This window comes from Dendrobates tinctorius, unplaced genomic scaffold (assembly GCF_039654945.1).
Source record: "Dendrobates tinctorius isolate UK_male_01 unplaced genomic scaffold, ASM3965494v1 ptg000214l, whole genome shotgun sequence".
NCBI lineage: Eukaryota > Metazoa > Chordata > Amphibia > Anura > Dendrobatidae > Dendrobates > Dendrobates tinctorius.
The window spans coordinates 5,022,501-5,040,188 of NW_027361881.1; the positions used below are offsets into that span (position 1 = coordinate 5,022,501).

At 47.6% G+C, this 17,688-nt stretch overlaps 1 protein-coding gene across 1 annotated transcript in view; it reads left to right on the plus strand.

Moving 5' to 3' along the window:
- Positions 1–1,848: 1,848 nt before the first annotated feature.
- LOC141058733 (fatty acyl-CoA hydrolase precursor, medium chain-like) overlaps positions 1,849–17,688 on the plus strand; it is a 51,675-nt gene continuing 35,835 nt past the window's right edge. Inside the window, exons 1-2 of the mRNA XM_073554938.1 lie at positions 1,849–2,004; positions 3,621–3,825. Coding sequence (XP_073411039.1) covers positions 1,944–2,004; positions 3,621–3,825 — 266 coding nt within the window. The 5' untranslated portion in view covers positions 1,849–1,943. The remainder of the gene's footprint in view (positions 2,005–3,620; positions 3,826–17,688) is intronic.

A 17,688-nucleotide genomic window follows, 5' to 3' on the forward strand; every position in this document is an offset into this window, starting at 1 on the left:
ACTCGTCCTGTCCTGTATATATACACACTGCACAGTACCTCTCCTCCCGTCCTGTGTATATACACTGCACAGTACCACTCGTCCTGTCCTGTATATATACACTGCACAGTACCACTCCTCCTGTATATATACACTGCACAGTACCACTTCTCCTGTCCTGTATATACACACTGCACAGTACCACTCGTCCTGTCCTGTATATACACTGTACAGTACCACTCCTCCTGTGTATATACACTGCACAGTACCTCTCCTCCCGTCCTGTGTATATACACTGCACAGTACCACTCGTCCTGTCCTGTATATATACACTGCACAGTACCACTTCTCCTGTCCTGTATATATACACTGCATAGTACCACTCGTCCTGTCCTGTATATATACACTGCACAGTACCACTCCTCCTGTCCTGTATATATACACTGCACAGTACCACTTCTCTTGCCCTGTGTACTGTGTGTAATTCTCAGTGTTTGCTCTTACTCTGTATTTTATTTCTGTATATTCTGTTTTTAGCCTTCATTAACTATATTTGACAACAATACATGACTCTGCAGTATAACATTTGTTTCGGGCGTCAAGTTATTCTGGTTTTATTATAGGCAGTAGCATTCATGTACTGTGATAATAATCAATAGATGGTAAAATATATCAACTACTATCTTTAGCAAAAATCTCAGTCTACTTCAAATAAAATATTAGAGAATTACTGTAGTATCGGTTTCCTAACCTAACAATAATATCTATGGTTTTGTGAGTAACAAGTAGCAGCCTTTAGTTCACTGTCATTTCAGGTGACTTAGATCCTGAATTTTTGTGACCGTTTTCCACTCTGCGGGCTCTCTCTAATTTTTAGTTGTCTCAAGGCTAGTGAGTAGGAATTAACTGCTGTTATGTCTCCATACATGGCAGACATAGACATGAGGGACTTCTACTTTCCTGTCTCTACATATCGCATGTTTAGAAGCCGCGGCAGCGTGGAGAGCATTACCCAGCATTACTCATCAGTGAATTCCACTATGGGCTGAGAAAATACCAGTATCGAATATGCAGAGTACTGAGCAATGTAGCTGTGAATGCAGCCCTGAAGGTGTGAGAGTCACTTTCTGGGAATCACCAGCTTTAAAAAATATTCTACATTCTAGCAGTACTAAGCAATGTAGTAATCCCTATCTGGGCCTGGAAACACACTGACTAGAAAGCAGCATCATGAGGGATGTTATATAGCAATATAGAGAAATGTAGCAGTGAATCCAGCTCCAGGATGCAATAATAAATAGATAACATGAGTAAAAAATGTCTTCTACTTGTCTCCATATTAGCTTTGGAAAAACAAATTCTATCTGTGTCCTCTTCTCTCCTGTTAAAGAGGGAGGAGATGACGTGGAATTGTAATAACCCTGGCACAGGTTTATCCCACCGTGAATTGAGGTACGGTTCCTCTCTCTGATTTCTTGCTGTTTTACTGACAAACGATACTTAAAAGCGTAGAAAAACAGATCAGAATGACGTGAAACTTTCGTTCCAAAATAAGCAAAGGAAGAAATCTGTGCTCCACTCTGCGGCGAGATATGGGACGAAACAAAAAGGGAGGTAAAACTATTTCTGCAAAGTTACTTTCATGCTAGAAAAATCATAAGCAAATGTTGTAATACAGAATTACAAAACTTAGCCCGTCGTTACCTTTACTCCCAAAACAAATGCTTATCTGCTCAGGGGTTAAAGAGCTGGTACTTTAAACCCACAGTATATTGGCCAAGTGACAACAAATAGGATTATAGACATGGGTGTTTCCTGGCTAATAATGCCAACTCTGGCAGAAAAACAATTATATCGTGATTTGTTAAACAGTAACGAGAAAGTTCTAATCTGAGGTCACTGCAACAAAGACTCTGCGAGAGAAGCCGTGTCCACCTGTGACTGCAGCGTACGGGAGTCAGGACATGGAGAATCTGCCACAAATTCTGCTTCTGATCCCTTTGATTCTAACAGCAATCGAAACAGGTGAGAATCAGGGAGCAGGATTCTGTAACATAGAAATGGAGGCGAAATATAGAGACCTCAAATAACAGTGCGTATACACGTGGAATTTCTTCTAATCATATAATCTATTATTTCTGTTGGCGTCAATCAAATATCATTTATAGGAAACAATCAATTTTCATGTGTCGCATAGAAACAACTCCCCTGTAACTACGTTAGCAACATGTCCTCCTGCGTAAAATATATTCTTGTATGTAAGAGGCAGTATTATAGTAGTTATATTCTTATACATAGGGGCAGTATTATAGTAGTTATATTCTTGCACATAGGAGGCAGTTTTATAGTAGTTATATTCTTGTACATGGGAGCAGTATTATAGTAGTTATATTCTTGTACATCGGGGCAGTATTATAGGAGTTATATGCTTGTGCATAGGGGCAGTATTATAGTAGTTATATTCTTGTACATGGGAGCAGTATTATAGTAGTTATATTCTTGTACATCGGGGCAGTATTATAGTAGTTATATTCTTGTACATAGGGCAGTATTATAGGAGTTATATGCTTGTACATAGGGGGTAGTATTATAGTAGTTATATGCTTGTACATAGGGGCAGTATTATAGTAGTTATATTCTTGTACATAGGAGCAGTATTATAGTATACAAAAAAAGTTTAGTGTCTGCTCACTTGCTCCTAGAGCGCACGGATCCTGTTGTGCAGCAAGTTTTCAGAACTTAGAAAAAATAAGTCCAGCGCTGTAAGTCCATAAAATCCATTTTTGTTTTATTACATCACTTCCAGTAAGATAAAAGCAATTACTTCATAGTCCAGAACATTAAAATCAAACTCGTTTCAACGCAAAGCCGTGCATCTTAATCATTGACCACGGTTTTGCGTTGAAATGCGTTTGATTTTAATGTTCTGGACTATGACGTAATTGCTTTTATCTTACTGGAAGTGATGGAATAAAAGAAAAATGGATTTTATGGACTTACAGCGCTGGACTTATTTTTTCTCAGTATTATAGTAGTTATAGTCTTGTACATAGAGGGCAGTATTATAGTAGTTATATTCTTGTGCATAGGGGGCAGTATTGTAGTAGTTATATTCTTGTATATAGGGGGCAGTATTATAGTAATATTCTTGTATATAGGGGGCAGTATTGTAGTTATATTCTTGTATATAGGGGGCAGTCTTATAGTAGTTATATTCTTGTACATAGGAGCAGTATTATAGTAGTTATATTCTTGTACATAGGAGCAGTATTATAGTAATATTCTTGTATATAGGGGGCAGTATTGTAGTTATATTCTTGTATATAGGGGGCAGTCTTATAGTAGTTATATTCTTGTACATAGGGGAGCCGTATTATAGTAGTTATTCTTAGGAGCAGAATAGATATATTTTTGTTCTTGGGGTTAATATTGAAGTAGTTATTTGCTTGTCCACAGGAATTGGTATTATAGCAGTTCTTGTCTGGTGGGGCGTGCAGTAATTATTATTGTACATTAGGGATTATATATTTACATATATAATCAGTGGTCCCAGCTGTATGTAATATCAGGAGGAGCCACTAATGAGAATATAAAACATTAATATTATCATTAATTGTCCCCAATAATATCTTTGATTGTAGGTGTGAAAGCTGAAAGACCATTGGTAACCACTAAGTATGGAGACCTGCGGGGCGTCACGGTGCCAGTGAAGGAGACATCTAGAGTCATTGATGCATTTTTTGGAGTTCCTTTTGCGAGACCTCCTGTGGGACCACTGAGATTTGGTAACCCCGAACCTCCGGAGCCCTGGAAATCTGAAAGAGACGCCTCCGATCCTCCTCCCATGTGAGTCTCATGTATTTGTGGTGAGGCTGTAGTGACATTTTGTGTACATATATATGTATATAATATATTTTGTAGAGATTCCCGCTATCAAGTTATTGTTAGGTAGCGTTCCCAACAGCCACTGAATTTTTGGGGCATAACAATGTGACATTTATTTCCGTAGGTTGCACAGCAACGTAATAAAACCATAAACACAAAATTCCTAGCCTTGTCCATGTGCCTTGGTTGTGATTTTTTTAAATTGTATTTCTGGCTCGAAAAGGGTATGTTAGGGCCGAAACGTTGCAGTGTCTACCTTATTTTTGTAATTTCACAATGTGATTTTAAGGACGGAATAAAAGTTACATTTTATTCAAACTTTCTCCAGTGCCTTGGAATCTTAGGAACCCTCTAGGTCCTTGCCACTGGGTAAGGAGCTTGCTCTCTCCTGTGGGCACTAATACAAGTCCCCGCTCACCAGGCTTAAATTGTCTCCCTCTAACCTACTGATTATACCAAATGGGTTTTCCTTTTGGACCTTGAGGAGGTGCTCTTTTACCTGTCCCTTCACTTTGGTCCCATCGCACAACAGATCATTATACCGGGCCAATTTCGGAAACCGATTATCTGCTCCCAACTCCTGGGGAACACCATTTAGTACACGTTTTCAAAATGATCTTCCACCTTTTAACTCCCTGACATGGGTAATTCCAAAGTTGTCCTGGGACTTATTGAGTTCAGGGATATTGGCTTCATGGGATGGTTCTTCATCCTTCTCTCTAACCCGTAGAGTGAAAAGAAATTTACCTTTACATCATGTTCCTTTGTTACCATAACTGACTCCTGAAGGCATACTGGACTACTGGGTGCTACATGCTACAGCTTCAGCCCATAAATCCCAGAACAAAGGAAAATCTCGGCAGATAACAATAGCATGCAACAAGTCCTTGACCAATCCCCCTTCTTGAGAACTGCAGGGTACGCACCTGTCAACTTGGTCAATGGAATAGTTCTTAGCGTCTCGACTTATGCACCTTACTCCTAACCTCTTCCCAGAGACTACCACATGCGTAAGTGGGGTCCTTGTCAGGGTCATCAAACTCTCTGAGTCCAAAAGTCCTTTCACTTATACACCGTTTACAATCATCTGGCATTCTTGATGCCTCCTACCAGTGTGAGAAATAGCACTGCAGGCAGGGTAGACGAAGTAGAAGTAAGCTCCGGCCACGGTCGATTGGCTCATATGTGCCCCAGGGCACGACACCTCTGTCAGACAATGGCACAAGGTATACCCCTTGAAAACCCGGCTCTAACCCCTCCTCGGTCATTGGGCGCCCCACCATTCGTGGTCTTGGGTCCCTTCTTTTGGTTAACCCAGAAAGGTGATTTCAGGCTCCGTTGACTGCTCAGGGTGTTCTCCATGGCCAAGTATCTTTCCACAAGGCTCACAAAGTCATCTGCATTCTGGGGATCTCCTTGGGCAAACCAGATTTGCACGGATTTCGGTAGTGAGTGGATAAATCGGTCCACCACCACTCTGTCCACCATCTGTGCTGGAGAGCAGGTCTCGGGCTGCAGTCAGTTTTGTACCAAGTCGAACAACTGAGGCTGGTGAGGCTTGTCCTTTTAGTAGCACCAGATGTGCTCCTGAACTACCAGAATGACTCCCAAACTTACCGTAATCTCCACAATTACCTTGTTGAACTCTTTGGCATACTGCAGAGAAAGGTCATAGTATTCTTTCTTCGGTTCCCCAGTAAGATATGGAGCTAAAATCTCTGCTCTTTGCTCTGGGGGCAGTTTCTCCTGGTCTTTTAAGACAGATAGAAAAGCCTTGACATCGTTCTCTAGAATCATTTTTACAAGGCCTCCCATACAGTTCGTCTCACACGGATATCTTCACTTTGGCTGGCGGTAAATACCTTCTCCCTTGTCTTTACAATTTCTGCCAAGAGAGTCATCTTCTGCTCTTGCAACTGATGCTGAAACTGTTACTGCTGCTGTTGATACTGTTGGATCAGGAGTTTGTTGGTTTCTTGTTGGTCCGGCTTCTTCTTCTGCAGCATATTAGCCAGGACCAGTTGCTTAAGCTTCTCCATGCTTATTGACTGTGTTTTCAATGCTGTATCCGCCTTTACCCAGGGCATTTACTGTACTCTTTTGGACTGTGCTCCGCATATAAGCACCAATTTTAGGGATTTACGCTCTCATGTAGGCATTAGGTAGCGATCACACAGGTACTGGATTTTTGTGTTGTAGCATTGTGACGATTATTTCCACGGATTGCACAGCAGCAAAAACAGGATTTTTAGTTGCTTACAGTAAAATCTGTTTCTCTGAGCCTTCATTGGGGGACACAGAAACCATGGGTGTATGCTGCTGCCACTAGGAGGCTGACACTATGCAGAAAAAAAGTTAGCTCCTTCTCCACAGTGTACACCCCACCGACAGGAAGTAGGATGTTCAGTTAGTGAGAAAGCAGTAGGAGAAGCAATCTATAAACGAGATAAAAACCACAGAAACACAAATCCAAACTGTAACAATACTATACAGTAAACCGAGCTGTTCAACGTGGGAGGGTGCTGTGTCCCCCAATGAAGGCTCAGAGAAATAGATTTTACGGTAAGCAACTAAAAATCCTGTTTCTTTATCGCCTTATTGGGGGACACAGATTACCATGGGACACAGATTACCATGGGTGTATGCTGCTGCTGCTAGGAGGCTGACACTATGCAAAAAACAAGAGAATTGACTCCTCCCCGGCAGTATACACCCACCGACAGATACCAAGTACCTCAGTTTGTGCTTAGTGTCTGTAGGAGGCGGACCGGAATCTCCCCAGATCCGCATCTAACCATTTTCTTTTAGGTTTTGTGTGTGTGTATTAATCTTTTCCCATTTATTTTCCAGATTCTACACCGGGAAACAGGGGGTCAATGTTCACCCTGCTTTCCCATATCATGCGGCTGAGCGAGCAGTGTGGTGTCGACCACATCGCAACTCTCAGTACCGCAGGCAGGACTTTTTCCATATCACCATTCGGTGCTATGGGCGGACGACAGGTGGCCGGTCCTTGCCAAAACAACTCCTCATCCCTATCCCAGGACAGGGCTGAGAGGAAGACGGTGGTCGCCATCGCTCCCAACAAAAGGACGCCGTCTTCTATGTGACACGGGTAAGAGGACCTCTCCCAGCGGCCTGTTCCCTACTCATGCCCCTGTGGCCCTCCTCTTCAGGGACGTCAGGTAAGATCCTGAACGATCCCTTAGCACCGCATGTCTCAGGAAGCAAGAGTGGAGATAAGTTTGCATTTGAATCTCCCGCCCCTACTAGCCGCGCGTCTCTCATATCAGCCGCGCTCCCTGTTAATACAGAGGCACATAACCCCGGGGGTCTTCCTGGGCTCAGGGGGCTCTTTATTATTTAGCAGGGTAGCGCAGGCTCACCTTAATTAGCGGCGCCGCGGGTGTCGGTGTAGAAGCTCGGGCGGGGAGAGAGACCGCTTTCACTTTCTCTTTCAGCCGCGCTTTCTCTTTCCCCGCTCTGAGCGCGCCCCCTGTTACACTGGGCGTGCTTTCTTCTCTGAGAGCACGTTTTTCTCGCGCCCTCTCCACCCTATCACAGCTTGTCTTTCTTTTTAGGTGATGTCAGTCTCTCTTTTACCGCCCCCCCCCCCTTCTATTGCCAATCTCCTCCGTGCGCTAAATCCCGCCCTCCGGACTCACAGCAGTTCTCTCCTGCAATTTTCTCTGCTTCCTGCGCTGCTTGGGGGACACGTCAGGGTCCGGCTGCTCGTCAGATTCTCGGTAGGCTCAGCGCTTAATGGCAAATTGGCTCCCCTCTGCAGTTCTTTTCTGTGTAGTGCAGCCATAAGGCGTATCTTTTCCTGCAACAGCTCTGTCTTTCAAGCCCACCTTTTCCCATTACGCCTGTGCACGCTGTAACAAGAAGTGGGCTTCAGGTCAGTCATCTGTCCGTCCTGCAGCCCTTTAGTTATGTCGGCCTCTCAGGAGCACACGATTCCCGGGATGAGGGTACTTCCCACCTCCCAGAGTGGGCCGTTGCAATGTCGCAGTCGGTCCCCGATCTGACTAAAGTCTCTCAGTCCCTGGTCCAGGTCTTAGAACGTTTGCCTCAGTTATCTACAGCCACCTGTGCACCGACCACCTCTCAGGGTGGGTCGTCCGCACCTGACCGCGACCTTCAGAGGGACAGGCCGAGTAGGATTTCTAGGAAGCGTGTTCTGTCTGGCTCGTCTTCCAGTTCGCTAGGCCCGTCGGCTTCTCCCAGGTGTCCTTCTCCGTCTTCAGAGGACGACCCTAGGTCTGACGACGATCCCCAATCGGGATCTAGTTCAGAAGCAGATAACATATCTAAAACATGGAATATGGTCGATAGTCCTCTTTCTGCCATCTTCCAAACTTTGGAAATTACGCAGGACAAGCCTTCTCAGGAATGTTCTATTCAATTTAAACGAGCGAAGCCTCCATCCCGAACCTTTCCAAACCACAAGGAGTTCGATACTACTCTAACCAAACATTGGGAGCACCCTGAACAACGCTTTTCAGGCCGCAGGTACTTAGATGTCCTGTATCCCTTTGATGTGGATCTGCTCACAAAATGGACCAAAGCCCCCGAAGTGGATCCTTCCGTCTCTCGTAAAGCCTCTAAGACGGCTCTATCCCTGAGCTTCTCTCTGTCCTATTTTCGCTTCCTCCTGGGTGGCAAAAGTCATTTTAGCTTGGGCAAAAACTCTTCGCAGAGGCATCTTAGCGGCAGCTCTCCAGGACGAGCTGACAGATCTAGCAGATCAAATTAATCATGCGGCTAAATACCTCTTAGCCGCCTCCTTGGAAGCGGCTGGGTGCGTAGCAAGGGCTAACGGCAACATAGTAGCCGTACGCCGAGTCCTTTGGCTAAAGTCATGGAATGCAGGTACCACCTCCAAAAAAGTCGCTTACCAATCTGCCTTTCCTTGGTTCTCGGCTCTTTGGAGCCAAGCTAGATCAAATAATTTTGGATGCCACTGGTGGTAAGAGCACTTCTCTCCCTCAGTCTCGGCCAAAATGCTTTTTTAACAAAGGGTTTCTGGCTGTTTAGGCCTTTTTCTGCCTTCTCGTCCACAGAAAAATCTACCCAGCAAGGTTCTCCTCCAAGTGACGGGTCACCCCCACCTGGAAGTTTTTCCAGGGTGGGAGGCAGACTTTCCTTTTTCGCGGATGCTTGGCTGTCTGTTGTCGACGATGCTTGGGTCAGGGAATCATCGCATCCGGATACAAGATCGAATTTGCTCCCAGCCAAACAGACGTTTTTTTTCCTGTCTCGACCCCCAAGACAGCGGTCCCACGTTCCAGGATTCTTTCAAGCCGTCTCCTCCCTTCTTTCCGCCGGAGTGATTGTCCCCGTTCCCTCAGACGAACGGTTTTCAGGGTTCTACTCAAATTTTTTCGTAGTCCTGAAAAAAGACGGGACCCTTCGACCAATCCTGGGCCTCAAGTTGCTCAATCGCCATGTGAAGATTCTCCACTTCAAAATGGAGTCTCTTCGATCAGTGATAGCCTCAATGGAACCCAGTGAATTCCTCTGCTCTGTGGACATACGGGATAATTATCTTCACATCCCTGTTTGCTTGCAACATCAGAAATATCTTCGGTTTGCGATTCAGGAAAATCACTATCAATTCACGATCTTCCCTTCGGCCTAGCCTCTACTCCCCGTGTTTTCACGAAGGTGATGGTGACGGTCATGGCCATCCTTCGATCCAGGGGGATTCTTATCATCCCTTATCTGGGCGATCTCTTGATCAAAGGCTCGTCCCTTCAAGACTGTCTCCTGAGTCTTCACATAACCCTGGATACCCTTGGCCGTCTCGGATGGTTAGTCAACAAGGAAAAGTCCATTCTCAGACCCACTCAGCGTCTGACCTTCCTAGGCATGGAACTTGACACGAATCTGCCCTGGGTGTTTCTTCCGAGGGAAAAAATTTGCGCCTCTGTCCAAAGAAACTCAAGCCCTCAAACGGCTGAAGCCCATTCCCCTTCGGCTCGGCATGACAGTTCTGGGGAAGATGGTGGCTTCCAGGGAGGCAGTGCCGTTTGCACAGTTTCATCTTCGCCCCCTTCAGCTGTCCCTCCTCTCAGCTTGGGACAAGACGACGTTGTCCTTAGACCGCCCCATTCTCCTCCCTCTCAGAGTGAGGCATTCCCTGACTTGGTGGGCAATGCCTACGTCAGTCCTCCAGGGGAGGTCCTTCTTCCCGCTCCAGTAGCAAGTCATTACCATTGATGCCAGCCTTCTAAGTTGGGGAGCGGTTTTCCATCAGTGAACGGCCCAAGGACGTTGGAGTCCACAGGAAGCCCTGCTCCCTATTAATCGTCTCGAAATCAGAGCAATCTTCCTGGCCCTTCTTCCCTGGCTACCTCTTCTCGTCGGCAAGCCGGTCCGCATTCAGTCGGACAACGCCATGGCTGTGGCGTACATAAACCATCAGGGCGGCACGCGCAGCAACCAAGTGATGTCAGCAGTGGCCAAGATACTGCGCTGGGCAGAACGGTACGTTCCAACAACCTCCGCTGTGCACATTCCAGGGGTGAAAAACTGGGCAGCCGACTTTCTGAGTCGTCAAGGCCTAGCGTCAGGTGAATGGTCTCTCCAGTCCACGGTCTTCGATCAGATATGCCAGCACTGGGGTTATCCGGATGTCGACCTCATGGCATCTCGGATGAACCACAAGTTTCCGCGTTTCGTAGCCAGGTCCAGGGACCCTCTAGCCGTCACTTGCGGCGAATTCCGTGGTCCCAGTTCCAATTTCCTTATCTGTTTCCACCTCTTGCCTTGATCCCAAGAGTGGTCAAGAAGATAAAATCGGAAGGGGTGCCAGTTATTCTTGTGGCTCCAGACTGGCCAAGGAGGCCTTGGTATGCGGAACTGGTGAACATGCTCGCGGACGTCCCCTGGAGGCTTCCAGACAGTCCGGATCTTCTCTCGCAAGGCCACCCTTTACCACGAGAATTCTCGTTCTCTGAATTTAACGGCATGGCCATCGAGGCTGCAATCTTAAGAGATTCAGGTTTTTCAAACCAGGTGATTCAGACGATGATCAAAGCCAGGAAACCAGCCTCTTCCTGTATCTACCATAGGCATTGGAAGGCCCTTTTTCCGTTGGTGCGACGATAAGAGTCTTTCCAATGTCCTTTTCCTTTCCGTCCATACTGGGTTTTTCTCCAGTCTGGCTTAGATTCGAGTCTATCTCACAGTACTATCAAGGGCCAGGTTTCCCCTTTGTCTATCCTTTTTCAAAGGGAGCTCGCTTCCTTACCTCAGGTTAAGACATTCCTCCAAGGAGTCGCTCATGTGGCTCCTCCTCTTCATTCACGATGGAACCGTGGGATCCCAATCTCGTTCTTAGCGCTCTCCAAAAAGGCACCATTTGAGCCCATCCAGGACATTCCTTTGTCTTTTCTGTCATGGCAGGTAACCTTTCTAATTGCCATAACATCCATCAGAAGAGTTTCTGAATTAGCGGCCCTGTCATGTCGTCCTCCTTATCTGGTCCTCCATCAGGATAAAGTCGTCCTCAGGCCCGTTCCTTCTTTTCTCCCAAAAGTGGTATCCTCCTTCCACATCAACGAGGATATAGTCTTCCATCATTTTGTCCTGCTCCTTCTCACCCTTTTGAGAAGTCTCTCCACAAACTGGACGTTGTTAGAGCCTTGCGTGTTTATCTCGCTAGGACTGCTTCTTTTCGTCAATCCGATTCATTGCTGGTCATCTCTGAAGGTCACCGGTAAGGGCTTCCGGCATCCAAATCCACGATCGCTCGCTGGATTTGTTCTACTATTCTGGAAGCATACCGTCTTCAGGAAAAACGGCCGCCTTCGGGAGTGAGGGCTCACTCCACCCGGGTGGTGGCAGCTTCGTGCGCCGTTCGACACCAGGCTTCGGCTCTGCAAATTTGCAGGGCCGCGACCTGGTCGTCTTTGCATACGTTTGCGAGGTCCTACAGGGTTCATACCCAGGCCTCGTCTGATGCAGTCGTTTGGTTGGAAGGTCCTGCAGGCGGCGGTGGCGCATCGACCGACCTAAGCCCTTCCTGTTCTTTCGTTCCTTATGGCTGTTCCCGCCCTTGGGACTGCTTTGGAACGTCCCATGGTAATCTGTGTCCCCCAATAAGGCGATAAAGAAAGATGGATTTTTGGTTCTTACCGTAAAATCTCTTTCTTGGAGCCTTCATTGGGGGACACAGCACCCTCCCTATTTAAATTGTACCGTGTTGGGTCCTTGAGTCCCTTGTTCGGTTGTACATACCGTATGTTTATTGTTCCGTGGCTTCTCCTACTGCTTTCTCACCAACTGAGGTACTTGGTATCTGTCCGTGGGTGTATACTGCCGGGGAGGAGTCAATTCTCTTGTTTTTTGCATAGTGTCAGCCTCCTAGCAGCAGCAGCATACACCCATGGTAATCTGTGTCCCATGGTAATCTGTGTCCCCCAATGAAGGCTCCAAGAAAGAGATTTTACGGTAAGAACCAAAAATCCATCTTTTCGCTATCGCTTCATTGGAGGACACAGAAACCATGGGACGTCCCAAAGCAGTCCTCAAGGGGAGGGAACAGCAAATAATCTGCGAGGTCTTTTTTACCCCGATCGGCACTTGCTGAAGCTAGACATGGGCTTTGAAAACCTTATGGACCTGTGGATGACACACCATCGCACTGCAAAGGTGCCCGGCGAAGGCCCCAAGAGTACCGTCAGGAGGACACACACTGTTCGGGCAGAGTGCGTTGTACTCAAGGAACGCAGTCCTCCCTGAGCCGGCAACCCTCCTAATGCCGACCAGTTTCCTCGAACAGAACTCTAACCTGAAGGCCAGAGGAACTCTACACTTCAAGCCTGAGCTTGAGAAGTACCGTTGCCGTGGCCAAGTAGCCTGATGAGAGGGCATCACGAAGGAAAAGTCCGAGGCGGATGAAGGAAAGGGAATTCAGAATGACGGAGAGTGGACCGTTGATCCACAGGAAGTGCACCACAGCTGCTACAGACTGTAAGACCCCAGGAGTGGTTGAGAGTCTGAAAGAGAAAGATACCAACTAAAAAGGGAAATGAACCCGTTCGTTGCCGAAGCAGACATCGCCAAAGCCGTGAAGAATCAGGACCTGGATAAGAGCTTCATTGAACAAGGAAGAAAACATGCGATTCACAGAAGGTAAACATTGAACGAAGAGATTTCCTTCCTGAAAAAAAACAAAGATGGACTCAAACCTAGGTCCCCAAACATCATGCTGAGGAAGAAGTCCTGAAGAACGAGGCTGAGCCTGAGGAAGGGGGAGTGCTTGTCCTTCCTGTGAGCTCTTAATAATTTGGCCTATTGGAGCCACACGGAAGGAACGGAAAGTTGGTGAGGGACTTCGTTGGGCATAATTTTTGCTCGTGAAACAGAAAGCCAAATGGACCCGTAGATGGAAACGATTAGGCGAAAATCCATGTCTCCTTACAAGAAAAATTTTTGGACAGTAAGGACGGTCAAAACTTCTGACCGGTCTCGAGAAGGAATGCTCTGAGCAAGCTAGGCCACGCGTCTATAGAACTTCACAACACGAGTGGGGGCTAAGGCAGGACACGCTATAGCGGCGGGTGCTTTGAAGGTTGACCCTGTTAACTACTGTGTGACTTCGACATTGGTATCCTTGAGGGATGAACGAGGAAAGACCGTAGCGGAGAACTTGGAACCGGAGGGTCCGTATTCGTAGAAGTAGTATAATTTGTGAAGCGCTCATGAGAAAAAAGGATATACCGAGGCACCCCCTTTGTTTGGAAATGGCTGAAGTCCATTCCATGAGAATATGACAAGCCCTGAGAGCAGGCTCTGAGAACCTGCTAATGAACCGAACAGTGAAAAACATACTCAATGGAACCTGGGGATGACCTGGTTCTCATCGCTGCGATGTAGGCACAGGTTGGCTATGAGTAGACAACGGATTGCTCGATAGGCAGGTAGACTGAAGACTACAGGATGACCCTTTAGACTGAGATCAAGAGGAAGATAAACCCAACATACATGGATGAGGGTGAATATGGGAAAAAATTAGACCAGCTGGACTTATAAAACCGAATAGTCGAGCAAGGAAAGTCCACGGTAAAACATGAAGTATGTCAACTGAAAGAAAGTTGGCTCTAGGGTGATCAGATAGACCCCAGAAAGACAACTAGGCTGATGAAAGGAAGGCCAATCCTCATGACGATGTAAACTGCCGAATCCATCCCGGACCCTCTGGAGTAGGGAGGGGATTGCAGTGTGTAGAACCGCGTGCCTAAGTCAAAGACAACACGCGCGCGAATAACACAGTGAAAAAAATACAGTTCTAGCTGAAATAAGAAACATGTTATAACCAGACTCATCCTTAGATCCAAGACTGGAGCAGCTTTCTACCCTGGTCGATACTTGCGCAGAGCGAGATCCCACTCCTGTCTGAGGTGAGATACTTGTCCCAGTCACGGTCAGAAGTCACATCTGTGAGCTGACGGAGGCTTTATTCGGTGTCTGCAAGAAAGAAAAGGTAAGTTCCGACAAATAAGGAGCTTAGGTATTGTGGTAGCTCGAAGGCCCTTAGGACCAACTAGAACCTATAAACTACTATTCGCCCAACCTTAATGATAGGCGTAACACACCGGGCAGTAATGTCAGCCTGCGGACAGAACTGCAAACTGATCAGAAAGTGGGACAAAACTCTTGTGGAGTAACTCACACTTAGGGTCCAGATCATGCCTCAGTAAACCTCGACCATCTGTACCTAACACGCGTGTCTGACCTACCTGAAGGTGGAGATACAGTTATGTTGCTACTGAGATCCACCCTGTGGTACAGAGATCCCCTCCGTTTGGGCATGGTAGCTTTTTACGTTTAGCTGTTAACAAACCACAGATGTTATTGACTATGAAATATGCAGCTGAAAGATGTCCTAGACTCACATGAAAGAGGCTTGAAATCACAGCTGCAGTCCGCTAGAGGTAAGAAATGCCGTCACCTCATCTCGAGTAGTGATTATACGGGAGCTAGGCAAACGCTGCAAATGACACTGAGGAATGTGAGAGAGGGCACTCCTGACTCATCTGACAATGGAACAGTAGAGCCGGGCCGGTGTAGTTGATGGACCTCGGGTACGGTTGAGTTACCGGAAAGATGGCGTAGAGGACTATCCAAGTGCCCAATAGGGGATAGAATACTGCTGCAATAGGACGCGAGGAACCTGTATACGAGGGCGTCTGACTCACCTGAATACGGTACTGAGCACCAGTACCACTGAATCAGTCAACCCCAGACACGTCTCCACAGTAATACGGCCATTTCCACCACTGTACCTGGTAGGTGTTGCGTCTGAAGCCTGAATGGTGGGTCTAGTATAGCTGCAATGGGCTCTGAGTATGCTGTGAACAAATCAGCGTGGAGAGAACCCGGAGAAGGATATAGGAGACAGCCGTTTCTGTGTTGCGGTGCGGTCTAGGCCTGGATACCTGACTACATTAGGCAGCATAACGGCTTCTGTGTTGCGGTCTGGGTCTGGATACCTGAAGACATTAGGTAGAATAACGGCTTCACGTGTAGTAAGCCGTACCACGCAGTCTGTATTAAAGATCATTCTGACCAGTCAATTGTTTTGACAGTAGAACAGTAGGCCTGGAATCAGAGGGAGACTAAACTCTACTCTCTGTTGTGCGACAGGGTTGCAACTACTGGATCTGCGAGTTGTGGTCAGCTTCTTTATCCACTGAGCCACAGCAGAAAACTGTCGGGTCACACAGACTTGACTGCTATCCAGCTGGAAATCCGGCCCAATCACTGCAGAAGTGAAGGGACAGAAGCAGCTCATTATTCTCCTTAGAGCAGTGTGATGCCAGCGTCCGGAGGGAGACTGCAGGAAAATGAAGGGCGAGTGCTTGTGAGCAGGAGATATGGAAGCATTTGCTATGCCGAGGTTCCCGCATCATTATGTGTCGAGTCCTGCACCGCCGAGAATCAAGGCACAGATCTGCGATAGCAGAAACCACAACCACCGTGTGACAAAATCAGATCTCCAAGGCAAACGTGCAAGTGAAAACTTCTACCAGGCAAACGCCATATGGCAAGTTTTATCATGTCCAATGTATGTGGGTGGACGTAAAGTGGATCTGTCACAGAAGACAGCCAGAAGGGGTAACTATTACACCATCGACTGCATGGCTCTTGTGTGCTATGACACCGGACGTACTATTCCACTAGAGACTGAGCGGCAGAACCTTACTATTACGCCAGTGAATGGATGTCTGTAGGTTACATTGCACTAGGGCTGCACGGCTCTAGAGTACTACCGGCTGTAAGTCACTATAACACCAGTGACTACACGACGCCCAGGTACATTACGTTAGCGACTGTATGGCTCTGGAGCACTGTTGGGTTGGGGAACGCACGTTTCCAGAGCACCCTTATGCCAGTGACTGCCCGGTCATATTGCTACTAATGATTGTGCGGCTGAGGAGTACTTATTACACTAATGACTGCGCTGCCTGCATGGGATACTGCACCGCTATAGCGCAATTCCCATCAGTCTCCATAGGAAGGGTGGATTCAATGCCCCATCACTGGACCTGCGGATAGTGTGGCCCTGCTTGATTTTACTATACGTGGAATATACTCCGCACCGTACCTGTTTAGGTCGAGCGGAGATGGGCAGGAAAAGGCTGGTCCTGCCAGGTGAAGGCACTAACAGGTCCCACGCTGGGAGCAAACGACCGCCCCCTAAGCAGTGCCGGAAGGTCGGGGGACTGAGAAAATGGAGGCAGACTGAGGGGAGCAGAGCAGAGAAACACGCACTTTCACTAGGAGGCCGAGGGCGGAGGAATGGGCTGAATTAACTGCACTGTTAGAAGGCCCAAGATGGCGCTGTCCGAAGACAATAGGTGAGTGGGCGGGGCTGTGCGCCATCTCAGGGGCGCATAACAGAGGGAGAGATCGGTGGGCGGGCCCGAAACGGGCGGGAAAGAAGCCCGCCTGAGGATGAAGGCGGGGTGCGTGGCCGCAACGCCGAACAAGGCCCAAATTGAAGCCGGGGCCTGGAGTAAATGCGGCAGCCGCCGGGAACGTGGGGCGATGCGGAGGCGGCGCTGTACCGCTGCGGCGACCGCTCCCGAAATGGATCCCTGCATGAAGCCCGGTTGCAGAGATGAATAAGATAGGTGCAGCCGTGGGAAGAAGCCCTTAGTAAGGAAAGGCGCGGGGAGAGGAGGGGGAGCCAGCATGGAGGCCTTACGCCTAAAGGGAGGCTGCCACAGGGAGCTGAATACTGATCCGTAATTCCTCTCTCTTTTCTGAAGAGGGAACCTGTGGAAAGAGAGGTACCTCATCGTCCAGGTGAAGTAAAGACGTCCGTGAATTTTCGTCGGACGTCTGCCTCCTGCAAACCGACAGGCTCTGGTGGGCGAGTGGGTGGGAGACGGGGGACCAGGACCATTCTGGATCGCCTGACACACATCCGTGTTAGGGGCTCTTGGTTCTACTGAGGAGAACTATTAGGATCCTGGGTGGCAGTACACGCCGTACTCATAGTCTCTTTGTGGGACTACAGATGTGACTATTCACTCTGTATCCCTCCGGAAAACCTAAGGCTGTGTGCACACGCTGCGGATTAGGTGCGGATTCATCCGCACGGATTTTGTAAAATCCGCAGGTGAAACCGCAGGTCAAAATACCTGCGGTTTTGCCCTGCGGTTTTTCATCTCCTCAATGGAGGAGATGGCAAACCGCAGCAGAATCCGCAGAAAGAATTGACATGTCAATTCTTTCTGCGGATTGAAAACCGCAGATAATCTGCGCGGAAAATTCCGCACCGTCTGCATTGCGGTTTTTGATTCC